Source organism: Hyperolius riggenbachi, chromosome 7, assembly GCF_040937935.1.
Source record: "Hyperolius riggenbachi isolate aHypRig1 chromosome 7, aHypRig1.pri, whole genome shotgun sequence".
In the NCBI taxonomy this organism is placed as follows: domain Eukaryota; kingdom Metazoa; phylum Chordata; class Amphibia; order Anura; family Hyperoliidae; genus Hyperolius; species Hyperolius riggenbachi.
In genome coordinates, this window is record NC_090652.1 from 257,447,424 (window position 1) to 257,471,736 (window position 24,313).

The window sequence follows — 24,313 nt, forward strand, 5'->3', positions numbered from 1 at the left end:
GCTGCTACACACTCTGCAGGGGAGATTTTAATTAGGCTCTTGTAACCACCCTCCTACCCCCTCCCCTTCTACCTATTCCCTCCTCCTTCCTACCGGAGGGAGGAGGGTCTCATCTGCCAGAGAATTATATTATTTCAAAAGCCAGTTTACATACCATAGCTGAGAATTGAACCCAGGTCTCACTGTGTGGTGGGCAAGTACCTTATCTGCTGTACCACAACAGTACTAACTGAAGCTGGCCTAGCATTTACCATTTATGCTCAATCCAAGAGAAAAATTAGACAAGATAGCAGCGTTAGGAAGACTTGCCTGAGGTCTCCTACTGAATAGGTGCTGGCTTACTGAACAGACAGAGACGAGATTCGAACTCTGGTCTCCTGTGTCAGAGGCAGAGCCCTTAACCATTACACCACGCAGCCACTGCTTACAGAGATGTAGCCAGACATGGCCTTGTATTTTGTGTTCAGCAGTTGTCAAGAGAAAAATTAGACAAGATAGCAGTGTTAGGAATACTTGCCTAAGGTCTCCTACTGAATAGGTGCTGGCTTATTGAACAAACAGAGACGAGATTCGAACTCTGGTCTCCTGTGTCAGAGGCAGAGCCCTTAACCATTACACCATGCAGCCACTGCTTACAGAGATGTAGCCAGACATGGCCTTGTATTTTGTGTTCAACAGTTGTCAAGAGAAAAATTAGACAATATAGCAGTGTTAGGAAGACTTGCCTAAGGCCTCCTACTGAATAGGTGCTGGCTTACTGAACAGACAGAGACGAGATTCGAACTCTGGTCTCCTGTGTCAGAGGCAGAACCCTTAACCATTACACCATCCAGCCACTGCTTACAGAGATGTAGCCAGACATGGCCTTGTATTTTGTGTTCAACAGTTGTCCAAAGAGAACCCCAGATAGCCAGGTAGATTCATCTCTCTCTCTCTCTCTCTCTCTCTCTCTCTCTCTCTCTCTCTCTCTCTCGTACCAACACTACATGCTGAAGCCAGCCTAGCATGTACCATTTATGCTCAATCCATTTATGCTCAAAAATACAATTCCACGGAAAGCGATGACCATCCCTACTAGAGAGAGAGAGAGATATGAATCTACCTGGCTATCTGGGGTTCTCCAGGAGGGTGGAGGGTGGAGGGAGGAGGGTGGAGGGAGGAGCGTGGAGGAAGGAGGGTGGAGGGAGGAGGGTGGAGGGAGGAGGGTGGAGGGTGGAGAGAGGAGGGAGGAGGGTGGAGGGAGGAGGGTGGAGGGAGTCTTGCAAAAAAGTGATATACCTGTATATTTCATTCAGGTGTTATAAGCAGGGATAAAGTTATTGCTGATTAAATAGGGACATAGCTAAAATGTCAAAACTGCTCTGGTCCATTAGGGGGAAACAAGGTCTGCCAAGTAGTTAAAATGTCTTTATACTATTAGGCCTCAGTATGTAGCAGATAGCTCGTTAAAGCACACCTGACCCGAGGCACAGCTACATAATCTATGCATAGAAGTGTGTTCATGCTGGGTCCGCATACCTCTATATATTTTCTGTTCCTTTCTTTGTTCTTCTTGGTTTTCATAATCACTCCTTGAAAAATGTGACTTTTTGGCTAAAGTCAAATTTTCAGACAGAAAAACGCAGGCTTGCTGTGATGTTCCCTCCCCTGACACTCCCATTCCCTCTTCTTCCCAGCCCCATTTATTCCCCTTAAGAGGAGGGAATATTGCAGCAAGCCAGCTTCTAGCTGTCTGAAAATTTGACTTTAGCTATAAAAATAATTTTTGAAGGAGTGATTATTGGGAACGGGGGAACGAGGAGTGGACTGGAAAATGCACAGTGGTATGTGGATCTAGCATGAACATACCTCTGTGCTTATCTTTGGTAGCCTTACTTGGGTCAGGTGTTAAACTGGAAATGAAGATTCTGGGACAAGACTGTTTATGTGGCAAGGCAATATAGGCAGTGACCAACATTGTAGGAGACTGGTTCTTTTTTTTTATCATCTGTTTTCTTGCAAACACCTGTCCAATAACAACTAAACATACAGTACAGTACCATACAATGAAAAAAATACTTATTTGCTCTACAGCGAAAACTGGATTTTCAAGTGACCAGTAAAATATATCTGAAGTGAGAGGTACTGTATATGGAGGCTGACTAATTTTTTCCCTTTAAACAATGCAAATTCCCTGGCTGTCTTGTTGATCATCTGCCTCTACGTCTTTTAGCCATAGACCCAGAACAAGCATGCAGATCCAATTTTTGACTGAAGTTTGACTGGACTAGTCACATGCTTGTTTCAGGTGTGTGAGTCATATGTTTAGGCAGAGAAAGTTCAAAGTGGCACTCCCTATGCTGGCTTGTGTGGAGACAGTGTGAGTGTGGTAGGGGTTAAACAGTTCTCACCAGATCACCGACGTCTTCCAGAATCCTTCCTCCTGACCAGGAGTGAATTTGTGTCCCCTAAACGTACAACTTGGCTAGATCAATATGCCACTAAAGGCAATTTCAGATGTGGATTTTGTAAGTATTGCCCCAGGATGATTACACAGAAATACATAGAGGTGGGAGGGGTTGGGTTCCATATGAAAGGCCTCTACACATGTCAAACTGATTATGTAGTGTATGTTCTATTCTGTCCTTGTAAAAGGTATTACATTGGTCAAACAACGAGATCTATTAGGAAACGCATTGGGGAACATACCAGTACAATCAAAGCTGGGAAGAGCTGCACCAGATTGGTCTCCCACATGAGGGACAAACATGGGGGCAGCTGCAATGGACTAAAGTTTGCAGTTCTGGATAAGATCGAGGTCCCCAGAAGGGGAGGGGATAGGGACAAGCTCCTTTTAAGGAGGGAAACATGCATCATACTGCGGACTGAAGCAATGGGGCCAGCAGGCCTCAATGACAAAATCGAATTGGCCTGCATGTTGGATCCCTGAGGATTTGTACAGCAGGCCAGTATGGTGTGATGAATATCAGTATGTTATGGAGAATTATGATTGTTCACTGTCCCCTTGATCCTTATGAAGTCTGTCAATGTTAATGACCAGTGCTGGTCTGATGGAGGTGGAATTAGGGTCCTTCATGCCCTTTTATCGCCCCGCCATGCTCCTGCTGTTTCCCTTTAACCCCCTAGCCCCCGGTAGTCTTGAACAGCTATAGGTCACGTATGGGCAGTATAGTCCAGTGCCACTATTTAAGTACCTGAACAGTTGGGCTTGTTTGGCTGCAGCTGGGTCTGAATAGCCCGGATTTTAATTTACTCTTCCTTTTAATCATGTGTCACTTATGCACTTATTATGCACTTTTTATACACATAAATAAGGATTCCACCAGTTGGTGACGTCTCGCACCGCACCACTGTATAGCAATGGAATGAATTTACCATTGCATTCCTACATGCCCGTGTCATGGTATACTGTTAAAATGTATACAGTGGTCATGGGACAGCGCGGATCAAGGGGAGTGGCAGTCCAGAATGAGTGACAGTCAAGCAGGGCGTGGCGAAAGCCTACACCCCTCCCATGGATTGGATCCGCATTGCTGTATGGGTAATGTAGTTAGGTGACGGTAGCTAGACGTTTCCGCTGGTAGGAGTGCCCCACAGATCTCCTCTCACCAATGGCGTGTGCGGAATCCGGAGGAGGCGGGGACTATCCCCGCATTTTTTCCGGAAATCCGCATTTCGCCTCTGTATTGGAGCGCAGCGTGACCAAGCGTCCGGTGAGAAGTGAAACGGCCGTCGCAAGCCCCATCTAGTGCCCGGCGCCCCCCCACCTCCATCTCACCATCATCTGAGTATCCACCACATGGATGTGCCATACACAAGCCATCTAATTTGATGTCACTGCTAATAAACAGATTGGACGGAAGGTGCCCGGAATTCCGCTTTTTTGTTCTCCCAATCCACGGTCAGGTGTGTGAGTCAGACACTACTGCAGCCAAAGAGATCAGCAGGACAGCCAGGCAACTGGTATGTTTTAAATATTATTAAATACAGCAGCCTCCTCACTCCTGGTGTCCTTTAAGACTTTAAGGCATCTTACCTTAAACTGTCTGAGAAGGATTCCACACCACACTTTGACAGGCAGTAGCCGCCTCCTCCAAACGCCAGTCTTCCCATAACACTGGCTACATTGACAATTCTTCCTCTGGCCTTTTTAATAAGTGGCAGGAATTTCAAAGTGACTTCAATGAGTCCAATGAGATTAACATCAAGAACTCGATGAAAGTCTTCCATATCCAGCCAGTCAGTTGGCCCAATGGGTGTGGCTCTTCCAGCATTATTGACCAATCCATGCAAACCTAGATGATAATATCAAAGCATAAATATGTTAACTGTGATGTTGTGCTAGAATCCAGTTATTCAGTGCCCTCCAACATGCTGTTCCCCAAAAAATATATATGGGGTTATCAGTTTCAGGGGCTAAGTGATAGCCATGCAGCTGCAGCTGGGGCCAGGAGCAGGGTTGGGGCCCAGATTGACCATACCATGCCTACACTGTGGAGGTGGGACTATATTCCTCTGCACCCATGTACATTATGTACTGTTATGCCTAATACCCACTAGCAGCGCTTTTCTAAGTTTTCTAAGATTTTAAAAACTCTTGTATATGTAATGCTATGGGTTTGATCCCACTTGAAGGATGTTATTTTAAAAAAATCCTTCATAGCATTACATTAACAAGAGCTTTATAAATCACAAGAGCTTAGTAAAGTGCTGCTAGTGCGTCCCAGACCTTAATGTCATTGCATGCTGCCATGCCCACTCATATTCAGAGTTAGGGGAGAGGAAAGGTGACATGGCTTATATGTGCCTGGGTGTGGAGGACCATTGTAACTTTGCCTTGGGCTCCCATGATGTGTAGTGACGTGGCATAGGTTATACTAAGGTCGAGTTTCAAAGGATAACTGAGGCGAAGAACATTGTTAGAACGGGCAGAGCAGGCATGTATAGAGAGCAGTCCTCATGCCCACGGCCCCCATTTACCTCTGTCACCCTCCGTTCTCTTGTAACAGCAATCAGATGGTGCTTCCGGGTCAGCAGCAGTGCGCAAGCACTAGGTCCAGTGATATGCATCATCGAGAGTACACTATGAGCCATGACGTAGTGCGCATGTGCAATAACGCGCATAGCCAGGACTAACGCTTGCGCACTGATGCCGACCCGACTACAGGAGTAGATCAAACCATTCATTTCTAAATTGTAGCTTTAAAGGAACCCTATTGATTGACATGTTTTTTTTAACCTGGGATTGAGAGAGTTCCTGAAGTGCTGCTAAGTAGTGATGTATACATTTCATTTGCTTATCTCTTTTGTTTACTGTTCAAATTCCTTTCACTCTTAACTGATGCCAAATCTGACAGCAGAGTGAACCATGAGGGGAGGGGAAATTGCCTCAAACTACATCTGTTAACCCTGTGTGTGAGAAAGCTCTCAGCAGCTGCAGCTGCCTGTGTCTTGTGTCTCTGACTGAGCTGTCTGCAGAGAGCAGAGGGAATGTAACTTGTTATAAACATTTGTAATTGTATGTAAAACCTGACACCACACTTTTCATACTTTTTTTGCATTCAGAGAAAAATACTCTGTAGTCTGATATGCAAGAAACACTGGCTGTGCATTGGAGCAGACACTCCTTTTCCAATAAAGCTAAATCCTCACACAATGGGCTTGATTCACAAGGCCGTGCTAACTGTTAGCACACTGGTGAAAAGCCCATTATCACGCCTTAACTCAGTTTAGGCGTGATAAAATAAACTCGCGCGCAAAGTTTTGCGCGTAAAGTTTTACTCCCGTAAACTTTTACGCGCGCAACGCCATTAAACCCTATGCGATGTTTCCCGCGCGCCGGACTTTGCAAAACTTTGCGCGAAAGTTTTTCTCTCAAAGCGGTGCTAACCTACTTAGTGCAATGCTTATCACACCCAAAAGTCTTTAGGCGTGCTAACTAGGTTAGCACCGCTTTGTGAATCAAGCCCAATGAATTAACCTCCTGAGCGGTCTGGACGAGCTCAGCTCGTCCATCACCGCCGAAGGCTGCCGCTCAGGCCCTGCTGGGCCGATTTTTATCAAATAAAGTGCAGCACACGCAGCCGGCACTTTGCCAGCCACGTGTGCTGCCTGATCGCCGCCGCTCTGCGGCGATTCGCCGCGAGCAGCGGTGAAAGAGGGCCCCCCTAGCCGCCTGAGCCCTGCGCAGCCGGAACAAAAAGTTCCGGCCAGCGCTAAGGGCTGGATCGGAGGCGGCTGACGTCAGGACGTCGGCTGACGTCGATGACGTCACTCCGCTCGTCGCTATCGCGACGATATAAGCAAAACAAGGAAGGCCGCTCATTGCGGCCTTCCTTGTTTATTCTGGGCGCCGGAGGCGATCGGAAGATCGCCTCCGGAGCGCCCTCTAGTGGGCTTTCATGCAGCCAACTTTCAGTTGGCTGCATGAAATAGTTTTTTTTTTATTTAAAAAAAACCCTCCCGCAGCCACCCTGGCGATTTAATCAGAACGCCAGGGTGGTTAAAGCTTTTGCCTCTGGTATTTAACATAAAAAGTAGAAAAATGTTTACACAGCTACTTAGACATTATTTGTACATTGTCATTTTAGAACACTTGATAGTATTCCTTTAAATACTGATGATGTAAAACTAGGGTCATTACACCGGTGAAGCTGGAGCTATGATGAAACATGCACACCGTACCTGCATTGCCTGTTTCCGCAGCAACATACTCCACAGCTTTGTCAATGCTCTTGGGATTTGTAACATTCAGTATGACTGTCTTCAGTGTTGGAGATGTGCAAGCTTTTAAGTCCTGGCACCCCTTCTCCGTCAAGCAGGCAGCAATAACAATAAAGCCTTTTCTGTGAAGTCTCTGAGCCAGTAAATTTCCAAAACCAGAGTCACAGCCGGTGATGAAAACATGTTTCTGCTGAATATCTCTAATTTTCAGACTGTCCCTAATGGTCCAACTAAGAAACACGACGATGACGGAGGTGAAAGTGACCATAAATGCCGGATGAGCAATCCACAGCTACAAGAGATCAATGAGAGTGTCAGTTATTCTAGTCAAGCAGAAAACACATTTTCAAAATTCTAATGGCAGATCGGAATCATTAAGGGCGCTAATTGTCTTCGGGAATATGCTGTATTTGCAGAGTTACCTCCTTAAATCTGTCAAGCAGTTCCCCTTGTTCTTCATCCTGCAGAAATGACAAGAATAAGAAGATAATTATGTGGAGAGTCTAACAGGCATACTGGAGAGGAGGAGGAGGCACAGAAATGTAGAGCGGTTGCCAGTCATCTGCTGTGGGGCTTGCACTGACTATGGGGCACCCGTGAGCATGCATGTGCGCGGGGATGCTTGGACACACAATCTCCTCTCACATGCAGAGCAGGCTTGCTTTTAGTAGATCAGACCTTGAGCCAGGGTAGTAACTATAATTCATGGACCCCCAGCAAAACTTTGATGGGACCCCCCGATATTCACATCCCTTTCCTTACCTCCCTTTGGTGCCCTTCATGGACTTGGGGTCCATCTAACACAAGTCATCAACAAAGTGTGGCCATCATCAGGGTCGGATTTGTACTCTTTACCACCCAAGGCCGCTGTCACCAGCTTCCTCCCTTCAGTATAGGTGTAACCGACCAATCGATTACTATCACAAGGAGAGAGTTCCCTTATTACTCTTAAAGCGGAAGGACAGCGACTGACCAGGAGGATAAATTGGTGAAAAATAACAATTGATTTTATTTGGCAAACAAAGAAATAATGTCCACTAACATGCAGAACAAGAATACAAACCCCCAATTGAAATCCTCAATATCAAGACCACCCTTGAAATACACTAAATTAATGAGGTAAAATAAGCAACAAATTCAGAGTTAACACTTCTTGCTTGAAGATCTAGCACCTGAAAAGAAAAAGGTTACTTCCAGAAATATCATTAGAGGCTACTGCACTTGGAACTTGCTTGAAGTTCCTGCACCTGTAGGAAAAACAAAGAACAAAACACAGCAAATACACATTTCACAATACTTCATCAGACCTTTTTCTTCATCTCACTCTCAATACGTCTATAGCGATACAGTTTTCTCTTTCCTATCTAAAAATATGTATGCATACATGTATGTGAACAAATACACCTGAGAGAAACCAAATAGGAAATGGACTAATGCTTCTGGTTGGGTATATAAGTAGTGACTGACTCGAAGTAGTCCTTACTGTATGGTAATGACCCTAACAGTCTTCAGTTCCTTGCAAAAGTCTTATCTAACCATACAGTGGCTATGAATTCATATTCACACTTAAACCTGTATATGATCATGGAGTAGGGGTACCCCTTTAAAAGAACTGATGATAAGTTGCTGATGAAAGATCTTTTCCTGAAGCAGATGATAGCTTATAATAACCTTACTTTACTTTACATGCAGCACACTCCAAGATGCCAGTTCAATAATTCTGAAGTAAGTTTCTTCCCTTTATTGTTATCAAAGTTTTTCTTTTTCCTGTATGTCACATATGTAAGTATCAATTCTCTCCTTTTATTACTTCTCACTGCAGGTTGGTTTAAGCTCTAAATGCAATCACTTCACTTGCAGAACACACAGAACACAGCAACAGATCTGTTCACGGGTAAGTTCCTATTTTTCTCCCATGAATTGATAAATTTCTTTACTAATGTGTTATTCTCTTTTCTCCACACAGAGAGATTAACACTCCAAAAATATCGTCAGGTAAGTGTCTTTTCCACTCATATCAGGCAGAGCCACACTGGGGATTATTCTTGAGGCATATGCACAGTCAATGTACAGAGCAAATGCATTCAAACACAGGCTGACTGGCTTTACTGTGGAGAGACAGATGAATAATCAGTACCAGTGAGTGCACACACAGATTCTCTCACTGATCAGCTCTGTGGTGACAGGTAGGGAAGCACAGTCATTGATTCACATTATATAGTACTCTGGTGTTGCTATGACAACATTTCTTCTCCTCACACACACTGTATATATATTATCTAACTGTAGAGAATCAGACGAAGAATATTTAGCTGATTTGATTTGACAGTCTGATTTTTGTGTCATTACTATTAGGAAAATGTCTTTTTAGATAAACTCCTGTCACTTTCTTTCTGTGTTTCTGTGTGGTGAAATGTCACTTATCTGTCATTTATTCCTGAAGCGATCTCCTTGGCCTTGCTGAGCTATCTCTCACTCCTCTGTGGATGAGGTGTCTCCCTGTTTTGACTCAGGGAGCTGTCTCTCATGGTCCCCTTTCTGTGTGTCATCAGTGAGCTAAATTCCTCTGCTACTGAATGCCATTTCTCTCTCTGTCAGCTCAGTTTCTCCCCCTCTGGTCTCTGTCATCTCTCCTCACGCTGCCTGTGTCACCTTCTGAGGTAAAAATCAGAGAGGGCTTGCCTCTTCAGCTGGAGGGGCGTTCCCAACCTGTGTAACTGACACCCGCCCCCTGACTGAGAGCAGAACAGCCATCTTGAGTGCTGGCTGCTTGCTCTGTGTAAATACAGCCTGTGCCAGCACTAATTCTCATAGCTGATGCTGGCCAGAAATAAAAATACATGTTTTTTTTTTTTTAAATTAAAGAAGCTGCACTATTTGTAGCAGGGCTACATAGGTAGCCAGATGACTCCTCCCCCTTCCCTCTAGTATAGGTAACCTGTTGACCCCCCCTCCAGTATAGGTTGCCAGATGACTCCTCCCCTTTCCCTCCAGTATCGGTAGCCAGATGACTCCCTTAATCCCTCCTTTTTTCACCCCCCCTTTCAGTATAGGTAGTTAGCTTGCCTTCACACCGCAGCAGCCATCAGTGTCACTCATTTCTCAGCTTGTCCCCAGTGCAGAAGCTTCCTCTTCCCCTCTGTCTCCAATACTGTCCAAGTCCATAGCCGCCCTCCACAATGCAAACATGCACAGAGAGCAAGGTGGCCACTGCACAGGCCGCTGGCAGCAGAGTAACGTGGTCAGGCGCTCGCCTGATCTCCCTGCATTGCAGCATTTGCAAGCTTGCAGATGCTGCATAAGTCCAGCCTGCTGCTTTGGTGCCCTTGCTCTTGTGGTGCCCTAGGCCATGGCCTAGGTGGCCTTGGCCTAAATCTGGCCCTGGCCATCATCACACCCCTAGTCACAAAATCACCTGATCTTAAGTATGGTCCCCTGTATCAGAGGGAAGGTTGGTAGTTGGGCTCCCCAAGGCTCTGGGCCCCGTTGTGATCAAAGGTACTTCTCTACTCTAGTTATGCTCCTGCCTTGAGCAGCATTTATTTATTGAGTTATGTTGTAAATATAAAATTTGCATTTCACAATTTTGCGTATATTTACAAATGTGCTTAAAGTGCACCAGAAGGGTAAAAGTTCCCCAAATGGGTACATACCCCACTAGAGGGGATGCCTCTGAATAATCCAGAGGCTTCCTCTATCCCTCTTACCTCCACCGAGCCGGCACTGAGACCCCCAGAGGCTGTTTGACAACATTCTTTCAAAGAGTGCGGGTGGTTCCACTGTACAAGGCCAACTCAGGCCTGCGCAGTTGCACAACCCTGATCTGGCACACCAAACCTATCAGACTCCATGCTGCTGCATAAGCACAAGGTATCTTGTACCTGCGCAGTGTGGCTGTGCTTGTTCACAGATGGGACGAACTTCCAGAGGGTCCCCACACTGTTGGTCTTGAGGATGTGGCAATCCTCTAAAGGATCCAGAGGCTTCACTCTACCTTTTTCTTTTTTTCTGTGTTTTTTTATTTATTTTTTACAGTTTTACTTTAAAGAGACTCTGTAACAAAATGCTCCACCTTTTTTCTACTATCCTAAGTTCCTATATCTATTCTAAAGTGCTGTGGCTTACTGCAGCCTTTTTTAGTTGATCAATTGCTGTAATAAATCAAATGTACTCTCCTTTGTCAGGCTTGTCGGCCCAAAGAGGAAGTGGCTGTAATTGTTTACAGACAGGAGGAGGTTACACTGATAGCCCTGCTCTGAGTCTCTTCGAGTCTTTCACACACTGAAAACTGTGAAAAGCAGAGCTCACACATCCCCTGCTCTCAGTAACTCAGTATCATCTACTGATAAAAGCTGATACTTGTGAGAAGCATAGCTCATAGACTATTGCAGACTGCAGACACGGACCTGCTATCAATAATCACTACTAAATATTGCAGCATTCTTTACAAGGTAAAACTTCTTCTAAACTTTAAAATAAACTCTAAAGGCTGAATTGATTGTTCAATAATATAACCTTTCATGGAAACTGTAATGCAGTTTACAGGAACATGCAATATTATGATGAACTTCCTATTTGGCAGCCATACTTTTTGTTTACGAAAACAGTTTATAAAACTGCTTTTTTTGCGCCAGGATCCTGGTGGGGAGCAGCAGCGAAAATGTGACAGAGGGGGGCAGGAGATGAAAACCTACAGCCAGGCTGGTATGTTTATTTATATGAGGGTTTTAGGTTACAAATTCTCTTTAAAGGCATTTCTCAAGAAGTCTTGACACACAAACCCAGAAACAAAGTCCTTTATTAGCTACAAGCTGGCAAAGTGTTGAATGCTTTCAGACTGTGTGTTTTTTTTACTTTTGGCCTGTCACTGATGTCCATGGGACCTCATAGCAGTCCTCACTGCGCAGCAGATAGTGAGCTGTAATGAGTGATTAATCAACCACAGAATCTCCATCTATTCTACTGCTTGTACATGTAATAAAGGTGCTGGGAAATTGGGACTAAGGCCTGGTGCACACCAGAGGAGTTTTTCTGAGCGTTTTGAGTTTTTAAATCTGCTGCTAATGTTATCCTACGTGTCTGTGCACACTGGAGCAATGAGGTTTTGTAAAAAACCCCATAGCATTACATTGGGAAGAGCTTTTGAAACCTCTAAAAGCTCTTCCCAATGTAATGCTATGTTTTTTTTTTACAAAACCTCATTGTTCCAGTGTGCACAGACACATAGGATAACATTAGCAGCAGATTTAAAAACTCAAAACGCTCAGGAAAACTCCTCTGGTGTGCACCAGGCCTCAGGGTGAAACCGAAAAAGGCTCACCCTGCTCCTGCAAAAGTCCTGGCTGCATTAATCACTATTTCCTTTGCAGCTCGCCATTGACTGTGGGATAAAATGTAATTCGTCTGCCCGCTATTTCTGGTGCCAGAATTACGCTCTTTTATCATTATTTGGACTCTTTCTCTTGACGGCTCCAAAATTACTATCTGAACGCCTATATATCCGTAATTCCCATTCCAGCCTACGGCGGTGCCTGTTGCACCCAAATTTCCATCGCCATTTTGTCTGACTCGTCTATTGCATTCTGTGAAAATGACCTTGGACTCCATAGCAGTGTTATTGGTTATTTGAAGTTAGATTCATTTTAAAAAGTTAAAGAAAACAACATTTTGTAAAAGAAGATTCCCCCTCCCTCTTGACTAATGCTGGTTATGTCAAGTGAACATTAATCAGAAAAGGCCAATCTTCATGATATGGATGGAGCTGTAATACTAGGTCCACTGTTGGTGAATTTGTTGCATTCGGTCATGCAGTGGACATGCAGAAAGCGCTCAGGCTTTCTGCTGGTTGATAGATTGGTATGAAGTTCCCCAATTCCTCAGAATTCCCAATCTGGCTGCAATTAGAAAATTAGTTATAAGTCTCTGATTTGGGGGAAATCTAATATACCCATTAACCACTTAAGCCTATCTGGATGAATATGTTTGTCCAGATAGGCTGTGCTGCTGCCTGTCAGTGTGCAGTGCGCGCGATCGCATGCGCTCCCGCACTCCCACCGCCTGCCGTTAGCCCCCCGATCAATGAGTGGGAATATAATTCCCATTCATCGATCTAAGTTCCCGCAGAAAAAAAACGATGGTCTCCTATCAGTCTTTCTGCAAAAAAAGTTCCCCGTCCTCTTTCTAGTTCCTGGAAGCGTGATCTTACTCTTCCACAACTTTTTTGACTGTGGCCATCTTGTGGCCAAATAGTAAACTAGTAAACTACACCCACATGTATTTTTTAATAAATAAATACATTGTATTACATTTAAAAAGTAGCTGTTTACTTCCCACACCACAAATTACCCAAATAACATTTTTATTTAAAAAAAATTACAATAATAAAAAAAAACATAATTAGTTACCTAAGGGTCTGAACTTTTTAAATATGCATGTCAAGAGAGTATGTTAATATAATTTTTAAAATTATAGGCTTATAAATAGTGATGGACGCAAATTGAAAAAATGCACCTTTATTTCCAAATAAAATATCAGCGCCATAAATTGTGATAGGGACATCATTTAAACAGTGTAATAACAGGGACAAATGGGCAAATAAAATAGATGGGTTTTAATTACGGTAGCATGTATTAATGTACAACTATAACGGCCCAAAACTGAGGAATAATGATTTTTTTCCATTTCTTTCTTAATCTTTCTGTTAAAATGGATTTAGAATAAAATAATTCTTAGCAAAATGTACCCTTTAAAGAAAGTCTTATTGGCGAATGAATGGGAGGTGAAAGTTGCTCAGATGCAAAAAATGAACAACCCTGTGGGCTTAAAGGGATACTGTAGGGGGGTTGGGGAAAATGAGTTGAACTTACCCAGGGCTTCTAATGGTCCCCCGCAGACATCCAGTGCCCACGCAGCCAGTCACCGATGCTCCGGCCCCGCCTATGGTTCTCTTCTGGAATTTCAGACTTTAAAGTCTGAAAACCACTGCGCCTGCGTTGCCGTGTCCTCGCTGCCTCTGATGTCACCAGGAGCAGTATGGTCTGTGCCTGCGCCGTGCCAATATGTACTAATACTAACTCAGGCTTTAACCTAGTAAAGCCTAGTAAAGGACAATCTCACAGCAGATGGTACAGTGATTCTATTCCTCCACATTTTCTCCAGCATTCATTTGATGAAGAGTTACTAAATTTTGATAATTTCAGCAGAGTATTGTGCCAGCTTTATATTATTTCTTAGATACTTTCCCAATGAGAAGTGCAATGTGTTCATTTCTAAAGTTATATATTAACCAGCAAGCTCATGGAAAACCAGAACTCCTAGGTGTGCGTAAGCGGCTAAAAAGCGCTCTTACTAAAACGCTATGCAAAACAGAAATGTGCCTTCTTAAAGGACATCCGAGGTGAAAATAAACTGATGAGATAACAATAGTACATATTCTCCTTCTCCTAAAAATGACTTTTTTTGATATCCCACAGTTTTATTTTATATTTAAATTTAGTTTTTAAGTTTTTACTGTTTCATTGTCTCTGCTCAATGATACCTTCATTTAATCATTCCAGAGTTGAAATCTATGAACTATTGACGCTTTTTATCTTTTTCCTGCTCACGGAAGCCATTTACTGACAGGAAAGTGTTTCATGGCTGTAATTACTTATCAGTGAGGGTTATGCTATATAGTCTGACCCAGTCTAGACCCAGACAGAAACTGTTACTTGCATACCTGATTTTTAACTTTTTCATGCATACAAAGAAAAAGGGAACACAACATAGTCATTTGTGTGGTTGGCACTGTACATACACATGTCTATCTCGTCATGCCACTTGTCACCTCGGATGTCCTTTAAAACAGAAGGTGTCTGTAATTATTTAGGTTGTAGTGAACTGAATGATGTGTCAGCTTGTTAACTGTACAGAGCCACCCCATAGAGCTACATTAATCCATGCCATGCACTGATCAACCAATAAATCCGAAACAGTCTGTATGCATGTTGGATTATTGTGGCTCTGTACAATTAACAAGCTGACACATCATTGCAGTCCAGCGGTTCTGGAGTTGTGTTTTGCTTTCAGAGACAAAAACAGATTATTATTATTATTATTTATTGTATTTATAAAGCGCCAACATATTACGCAGCACTGGACAATAAATATATACAATGATACAAGGATGACATACATAGGGTTATACACATAGAACAAAGTTATACATGCAAATTGTACAAAATACATGATCATGCAATATGGGCTGGTTAGGCAGGCCCAGTAATACAAGTACAGGCTGTCATAGGACAGGAGCACATGATCCTGTAGATTACACTAGGGAGTGGAGGACCCTGCCAGAGGCTTACAATCTAAAGGGAGGGGTGGAAACACTAGGGGGGGCTGTTAAATATTCCTTAGAGAGTTACTGTGTGGTAGGAGGTGGGTAGGCCATCATAAAGAGGTGGGTTTTGAGGGCTTGCTTGAATGTGTTGAAAGAGGGAGCAAGTCTGATGGGTAGTGGAAGGGCATTCCAGAGGGTGGGGGCAGCTCTTGAGAAATCCTGCAGGCGGGCATGGGAGTGTGAAATGCGTGGGGTGGTGAGGCGAAGGTCGTTAGAGGAACGGAGGGGGCGACCTGGTGTATACTTGTGAACAAGCTCCGAGATGTAGGTAGGGCAGGTTTTGTGCACAGATTTATACACCAGGCATACAATTTTGAAACTTATCCTGAAACGGATAGGGAGCCAGTGCAGGGATTCACAAAGAGGAGATGTGGATGCAGAGCGGTGCGAAGAATGGATGAGTCTTGCAGCCGCGTTCATCACTGATTGAAGGGGGGCAGTGCGTTTCAGGGGGAGGCCAGAAAGGAGGGAATTACAGTAATCAAGGCGGGAGATGATGAGGGCATGGATGATTTGTATATTCAGCAGTGATGCATTGTGGGACACCTCATATGCCCACTTCAACCTGAACAATGGCAAGTACCTTCTGTTTTAAGAAGGCAAACTTCTGTTCTGATTTCAAAAATTATTGAGACTTGCTTCTCATTCCAAAGTATCCAGGTTCTGTCGCAGATCAGTTTCCCATTGTGTGATTTGTTTAGGATGAGAATTTAAAAATTCTTTAGACTGTGTCTTGTAAAAAGACAGGATACCTTTTCTCATATTAGGATTGTGCTGTATGTATTTCTATTACTTAGCATCCGTAAATATTGGTACATGATCGATTTTCATTACATTCTATGCTATGCTTGGGCAGCGCTGGGTCCTCGGTTCGAATCCCAGCCAGGTCAACATCTGCAAGGAATAAGTTAATTGTCTCCCCCCCCCCCCCCCCCAAGAATTGGCCCCTAGACTACAATACATACACTACACAATATAGACATATGACTATGGTAGGGACTAGATTGTGAACTCATTTGAGGGACAGTTAGTGACAAGAATATATATACTCTGTACAGCGCTGTGGAAGATGTCGGCGCTATATAAATACTAAATAATAATAATATTCCGTTTCTTATTTTTGAAATCTATCTCAGTTCATCAGGAACCCATAACAAGAAGCAGTCATACATGTTGTTAAAGCTACAACATACACATGCTACATTTTTGCCACCTGAAATTGCCACCTGAAATTGCCACATATGACAATCTAGTGTGATTGGCGGCATCCTTCTCAGCAATAAACAGAGTCAGGTGACACATGGCTGATGGTGATAGTAGTTTTCCTGCACCTCACTGCAGGACGCCTACAGGACAAGTACAAGAGGCTTTATATGGGGGAGGGGGGCAACATAATGGGGAAACTACAGTATAATGGGAATACTATAAAGTGGAAACTAGGTTGGAAGGAGCACACTGATGAGGGTGTTTTTAATGGTGGACTCTTTAATAGAGAAAAAAGTATAATCAGGCCACTACAATGGTGTGTGTGTGTGTGTGTATGGGTGGGAGGGGGATTATAAATAGGGACAATGGGTGCATTAATAAAGTGCTCTTCATGGTTCAAGACCTAACAGTCTTTGGAGCTCATCCTTAAAGTAGGATACAACTTTGACATAACATTCAATAAAAATATGCTTTCCGACTTTTTATTACCCATACAGTCACCATATTTGCCTTTGTGCACAACTAATATTGTCTGCTTACAAGTTTTACTAACTCCAAGAAAAGCTGCCAATGTGTGTCCGCAATAGGTATCAAAAAATGGCTCTACACATGCATAATGCAAAAATATAAACACTTTATTATTCAATCCAAAAAGATAAAACAAATGTTAAAATCAATTAAAATCTCCCAATTTAAATCAACAGTAATTGATATTCCAGCTCATGAACAGAGATATTTCAATACTACATGATAGTCTTATCATGTATTATTGAAATATCTCTGTTCATGAGCTGAAATATCAATTACTGTTGATTTAAATTGGGAGATTTTAATTGATTTTAACATTTGTTTTATCTTTTTGGATTGAATAATAAAGTGTTTATATTTTTGCATTATGCATGTGTAGAGCCATTTTTTGATACCTATTGCGGACACACATTGGCAGCTTTTCTTGGAGTTAGTAATTATGTTATGGCCAATTAGGTGTTTTTTGTTATATTGAACAATAATAGTTATTGCATACAATCGCTCATTTAGTTTTTGAATGCAGTGCATACAAGTTTTATACCACTTTAAGGCGCCCATTAACAGTACAACTGTCCGAAACGATCCAACAGGTGATCCGATCACTGCAATTAATCAGAAACTATCATTCAGGCCCCCAAACCGGAAAGGAGAAGACAATCCATTTTCTCCTAGTGGAATCAATCCGAAAGATTAGTGGAATGATCGGTGAATTTATCTGCGTGTTATCTACTGTATATAAACTATGTGCTAATAATAATGTATGCTGTAACATACAGTACTTGTTGAGAATAATAGTCGCCCAAAAACATATTCTAAAACAACATCTTTAAATCATCTTTTAAGGACTTTCCAGTTGGGTAACACAGCAAAACAGGAACAGAGCTTGTTAAAAAGAAAGATTCTGCAATTTATCACGATAAATCCAGGCCGTGCCAGAAATCAATTTGATCGGAAAGAATACTGTGTGTTCCAAAGGGACAAATTATCTCCTAGTAATCACTCATAAAATATTAGCAGCAAATTGCTGTCAACTCCGTTCATTGTTCACTGAGTGGTGCCATAAGTTATAATGATGGGCTCGATGTGTGAAAAATAGCACAAGGCTGGATGGAGAGATGCCTAGAGACACTCATTCAAGCATAGTACATCTACTAGCAAAAACAAAAACAAGATGATTATCCGTGTTGCTATGGAAGATATATAGAAAAAGTATTGTTATCTACTGTATAGTTACCAATCAGATGTCATATTTCTTACAAAATGAGAGTTTTCCAGCAGTATCTATCCATCTATCTACTATTATTATTTATTGTATTTATAAAGTGCCCACATATTACGCAGCGCTGGACAATAAATGCATACAGTGATACAAAAGATGACGTAACAAGGTTATACAACATTTTTTTCACTCGTTCATAATCGATTGTGTCCATCAACGGAGGTTATTTACAACCAATCTGATCAGAATTTCTGACCGCTCGATAGATTTTTTGCTAGAAATTGGACAGTTAGTGGCCACCTTACAATCTCAGATACAGCCAATATGCAAAATGCAAAATAACAGCTGGTAAAGTCTTGATGGCTTTCCTGAAAGCATCCCCCCCCCCTTTCACTCTCCTTGTTCCCCCTCCACTCATCATGTCTGGACTCCTCCTCCACCTCCTCCTGCCGCTTTTGGTGCCCTTTTACCCCACTGTTCCATCTCCACTCTGCACCTCCATTTATTCTGTTTGCTACTGCTGTTCGCTCTGTGTTCTCACCTCTGTCCTCTCTCGGTCTCTCCACAGTTACCTTTCAGGATTGTCCAGCCCTTGGCATTGTGTCTTCTGGCGCTCACTGAACTTAGCTCACCTCTGCACAAGGAAAGCCTTCAGGACTTGGCCAGGCAGGCCCAGTCATTTTGCCTTTTGGCAGTCCAAAAAGGAACTTTTGTTCCTATATTGGCCGCAACAGTCGGCCACTTAGAAAATTGGCTGGCCAAGTCCTGAAGTGGCCAACTTCAGATTCTAGCAGTAACATATTTATTTCTCCATTAATCTTCTCCTTTATTTAAGCATTTATTATATCTTTTTACAAGGTATTTACTGCCTTTGTGGCAGTAGTATCACACTCCTCAGACCTCACCTATGGGTTGGAGGCATTGGCGTGCTGATTTACTGGCAGCGGGAGCATATTGAAGGAGGAACAGGCACAGATTTGTACTTTGTCACAGTTTGCCTCAGTAATCCTTTATGATTCACACAAATCAGACTTCTCGAAGTTTACCTGCTCATCCCTTGTAATAAAGTAAATTTCATGAATAGGTCGGAAAGGTGGATTAGTGATAGGCTTAAAAGTATGACCTTTGTACTAATCATCACCAGAGGTAATCAATTTCTCCTACTTATTTTTCTTATTGGATAAATCAAGGAGAAAGGTGATGGATTTTGTCATGTGACTGAATTATAAGTCTCTGATTGGGTGGTTGCAATCACAAGATCACATGTCACTTCTGCTTCCTGTAAAGTGTAAAACAGGAACTAGAAATGATGCATGATTACTTGATGGTGACCAGACCATCAGAAGTTTAAAGCACAAGTGAGGTGGGGGAAAAAAATTGCTTTTTATGTCTCCCTGGTCTGTGAGGTCCCTCCGTGTCCTCCGGGATCCCCTCTGTTGTTCCGCTGACACCTCAAGTAAAGTCTGCTCCTGGCTGATCCGCGTACTGTGGCATATGTCCTAGCTGCGTGCATACTCTCGCTCACATGGCAGTTACAAGCCATCTTCTATGGCCGTTACACACTCCTGGCCACAAGAGTGCGATCGAGGAGGCTGTCACAGTACATGCCCCCGGATGGGTTGCGGACTTTAGATGGGATAACAGCAGAACAAAAGAGAGGACAAGGAGGACTCCAAGGGACATCATAGACCACAGGGGGCCAGAGATGAATTAAGATGTAATGGGGCCTTAGACAAAACAGTAGATTTGGGTCCACCCTGTGGTCCTTTTGGTAAGCTGAAGTGGAGAGAGGTCAAAGAACGTGGCACGTGAGCCCTTTGGCACCCACTAGGCCCCAATATATATACCCGTGTCAACTTGTACTCCAGTACATATCAGTAATAACAGAGAGGATTAAAGTTCCCTAGGTCACCCTCACAGATTTGCATTGTTAGTAAGCACAAATATGGGACTATGTCACTACCCACACAATTTTCATGTTTGACTAACCTATTCCACATAAATTCCTTTGGAAAAGTCAATCACGTGACTCAGAGATGTAAATATAAACTACTGAGCTGCCAGCCCAGTGCGAGTTTTACCTCGGCGTTAAGTCAACTAGTGACCTCTCCTGCCTTCTCCCTCTGATAACTTCTGTGGAGCAAAGGGGGACACTTGGCACACAGACAATGGAGCACTTGTTATATGTGAGCATAAAGTTGGATATGTTATACAGGGGACATCAGGCTGCACTTGTTACATAGAAGACATTAGGCTACATGTGTAATGTAGGGGGCACAAAGCTGCAATTTTTATATAGGGGGCATTAGGCTGCTCTTGCACTAACCATCTCGGAGTCATCTCTGAGTCATGTGATTGACTTTTCCAAAGGAATTTTTGTGGAATAGGTTAGTGCAGTAGTGCAGCAGTGCAGTGGCTGGATAGTGTACTGGTTAAGGGCTCTGCCTCTGACACAGGAGACCTGGGTTTGAATCTTGGCTCTGCCTGTTCAGTAAACCAGCACCTATTCAGTAGGAGACCTTAGGCAAGTCTCCCTGTACACTGCTACTGCCTATAGAGCGCATCCTAGTGACTGCAGCTCTGGCGCTTTGAGTCCACCAGGAAAAAAGCGCAAAATAAATGTTCTGTGTCTGTCTTTTTAAAATGGGGGCGATTCACTAGCAACTTCTACTCACTGAATATCTCATTTGACTAGTGCCATATCACCATCATTGAATGCCTCCAGATGGCAACTGCCTGTATTCTCTTGTGCATCATATATGCAGAGACACAAAGGCCTTGTTTCCATGCCCCCGCTGCGGGCAATGCACGTGGCAGCCATGACGCCCAGCACTGTGTTGCTCTGTGATTTTCCCAATGCAGTTACAATCACATTCTATAGTATTGAATGGAATTCCAATGCGAACATTTAGAATTTCAAGCAACCATGCATTGCGGAATTCCGCATTCAATCGCAAAGCATGGATGGGGACATCAGACAGTGCAGTCTGTGCACTTCTGATGTCCCTGCGCATCAAATCTCTGTGCGTTGTGAAAATACGTTCAGCAACAAAAGGGTAAAAATGAAGCCTGACTGCTTTAATCTACTGAATACAGTCTGCTATGTGCCATAGTGCCTCCAGTAACCCAAAGATGGATTAAGATGTAATGGGGCCCTAGGCAAAATAGTAGATTTTTTGGCACCTTTGTGGTCTTTTTGGCAAGTTTAAGTAGAGAGAGGTCAAAGATGGTGACAAATGGCCCTTTGACTGCCACCCACTAGGCCCCAAGCACCTGCCTAGGTTGCCTGGTTGATGACCCTGCTCTGCAATAACCTGCCAATACTCTGTCTCTGCACCTCTCTGTAGTTGTAGGCATTTTATTGCTTTATGTTCAAATAGCAGTGCGTGCCAACCTGTCCATGCAGATCCTTGCCCAAAATGTTTTGCATTCACACACTTAACGAACTCCTGCCCACATTTCAATTTCACCATAATTACTGTTTTACCCAATCAACAGGCATATATGCTACAGGAGCTTCATTTATGTCCTCAGAAGCAAAGCCATCTAAATACTGTACACACAGCTCCCCAATCTCCTTGCTGTTTTTTTCATGTGCCCCATAATCTTACTGGAGCATCAGTCTGCACAAACGTTATACTATCTGTGTGCCGTTTTACTCAGTCCAACATATATGTGTGCTTCCACCCCTTACCCTTCTCACTATTGGCCTCTTGCATTCACTTTGCTTTGTCTCTGTTTAGAAAACACTGGAAGATCTGACAGAACACCCAGACATGGTGACCCAGAACCACTAGGAAAGTATAGGGGGCTAAAAGAGACCAAAAAGCTGTCATTTTGCTTTCTTAAAACAGAAGGCATTCGTGATAATTCAGCTTCAAATAAAGCAACGGTGGTTTCCCATGATGCATCACTCCCTAATAGGCAAATCATCGTTTTATGCCCCTAAAGCCAGGCACACATCTAGAAACACTGGTGTATAGTGGGACTGTGTATAAGCGATAGGCAGGGGTGTAACTAGAAGGGAGCAGCCCCTGCAATCATAGGGGGGCCTAGAATAGTGTGTGGGGGGCAACTACTAACCTTCCCTTCCTCCGATACAGGGGACTATACTTTAGATCAGATGCTCTGGTGACTACACTTGTTATGAGTGTGAAGATCATGATGGCCACACTTGTATGATCCTTGTGAGATGGGCCCCCAGGCTGTGAAATGGGCCCCCAGTCTGTGAAGGGCACCAAGTGGAGGGGTGTGAACATTGGGGAGCCCCATCAAAGGTTCGTCAGGATGGCCCCATGAATTGTAGTTACGCCACTGGCTATCGGCTCGCTAAACACCAGCCGTTCTGGAAGTGTGCCTGGCTTTATGAGCATAAACAGCTGATTTGGAAGATTTTAAACATTTCATACTGATAAACTGAAAATATATATATATATAATAGTGACCTTAGCCTGTTTAAAAATGGGCTAGGTCTGTCACTGCGCACGCACACCCGCCGCCGAGCGTACATCCGCCCCTTCTGGCCCCGACTTCCCCTGCAAGCCGCTCGCTATGTCTCTGTGTCCCTCCCTGCACATGCGCACTGCAACAAAATGACACACACAGGGACATGGGATTCAGAGACACTTAGGTATTATTATATAGGGTATACTGGATACTGGATATACTGTGCATATATATATAGATACTACTTGTCTCCTTATCCCTATGTTTTGAAATGGGACAAATGCTTCAAATACAATGTTACATTTTTGGTATAACCACCTTGCACCATTAACACGTTCAGTCAGACTTCTCTAGAATTTTGATCATAAGGCAACTAATGATGATATCTTTGCAATGCTTAAAGGACAACTGTAGCAAGAGGTATATGGAGGCTGCCATATGCATTTCCTTTTAAGCAATACCAGTTGCCTGGCTGTCCTGCTGATCCTTTCACATCACAGTACAAAGCTACCAACTGCAGTGGTCAGGTTGATGTTACACAAGACTGAAATTGCGTGATGAAAACTGATAGAATAGGTAACCAATCAATATCTGAAAGACACTGATCGTTTACCTATTTTACCACAAACCTAATAGTGTAAGAGCACCTGAAAGTAGGAATAAGTCTGATAGGCTGAGGAAGAGTATTCCAAAGAATGGGGGCTGCTTTGGAGAAATCTTGCACCATAGATACGGCTACAGGTGAAGAGGACATTACTAGGTTATAGAAAGACTAAACTATTTGATTCGGGGTGTATTTCTATATGAGATCAAGTAGGAGCAAGTCTTATAGGGTGAGGAAGAGAATTCCAGAGAATAGGGGCTGGTGTAGAGAACCTCAACGCAGAAAGCCTTGCTGAAGTCCACAGTGAACGTATCTAGTTCACTGTGGACTAGATAAGTTCACTGTGGAGTTGCCTATCCTACCAGTTTCATCACATCATTTGATCTGAAGTCTTGTGTAATATCAACCAGACCACTGCAGTTGGTAGCTTTGTACTGTCTGATGCGAAATCTGTCTTACTACTGTAGTAGTAGCAGTATTAATAGTACTAGCAGTAGTATCAGGGAACATAGCAATAATAGTGGTTTTAGCTTTAGTAGGAGTAGCACTAACAATGGTGGGTGAGGAAGAGAATTCCAGATAATGGGAGCTGCTGTAGAGAAATCTTTAGTAGGTTATAGAAGGACCAGACTGTGTGGTTTGGGATGCAATGTATATGAGATCAGATACACAAAAACAATAGTGTGTAAAAAGTAGATTGTAGTAATGAAAAAGTACTTACGTCATACATTCTGAAGTCCTGGGTATCTAGGAAAAGCAGGAAGAATACAAATCTAGTTCACTGTGGACTTCAGAAAGGTCTTCTGCATTGAGTTAACTTCATATCCTGTCTTTCAAGGCATTTCTTCAAAAGTACAACAAAGAAAACGTTCCTCCTGGCTTGACGTTAATAAGGCAGGTATCATCGGACTCCGGAGACTCCGCACGCACGCAGTGAACGTTCACAGTGCACGTTAGTACATCATATATCCTTGTCCTGATTATTTTTGGAACGTAGCAACTTAATCCTTATTAGCCAGGGCTAAATCACCGGCGTCTCGTATCTCTCAGGGGTGGAGGAAGGGTTACTTGTAGAATATTGTTATGCAAAGCTATCCAGAGCATTAGCTTCAGTCATTGTCCAGAGTCCCCCTCTTCACAGATCAAAAACCTGCCAGGACACAGCTTTCTCTGGCGCACTAAGTCCTTCATCGTCTTAGTGTATATC

General features: G+C 43.2%; 1 protein-coding gene across 1 annotated transcript in view; it reads right to left on the minus strand.

Moving 5' to 3' along the window:
* LOC137524984 (retinol dehydrogenase 7-like) overlaps window positions 1-24,087 on the minus strand; it is a 175,690-nt gene extending 151,603 nt beyond the window's left edge. Inside the window, exons 1-4 of the mRNA XM_068245581.1 lie at window positions 23,828-24,087; window positions 7,146-7,184; window positions 6,685-7,015; window positions 4,037-4,295 (exon numbers count right to left, since the gene is read on the minus strand). Coding sequence (XP_068101682.1) covers window positions 4,037-4,295; window positions 6,685-7,015; window positions 7,146-7,184; window positions 23,828-23,836 — 638 coding nt within the window. The 5' untranslated portion in view covers window positions 23,837-24,087. The remainder of the gene's footprint in view (window positions 1-4,036; window positions 4,296-6,684; window positions 7,016-7,145; window positions 7,185-23,827) is intronic.
* Window positions 24,088-24,313: the final 226 nt, after the last annotated feature.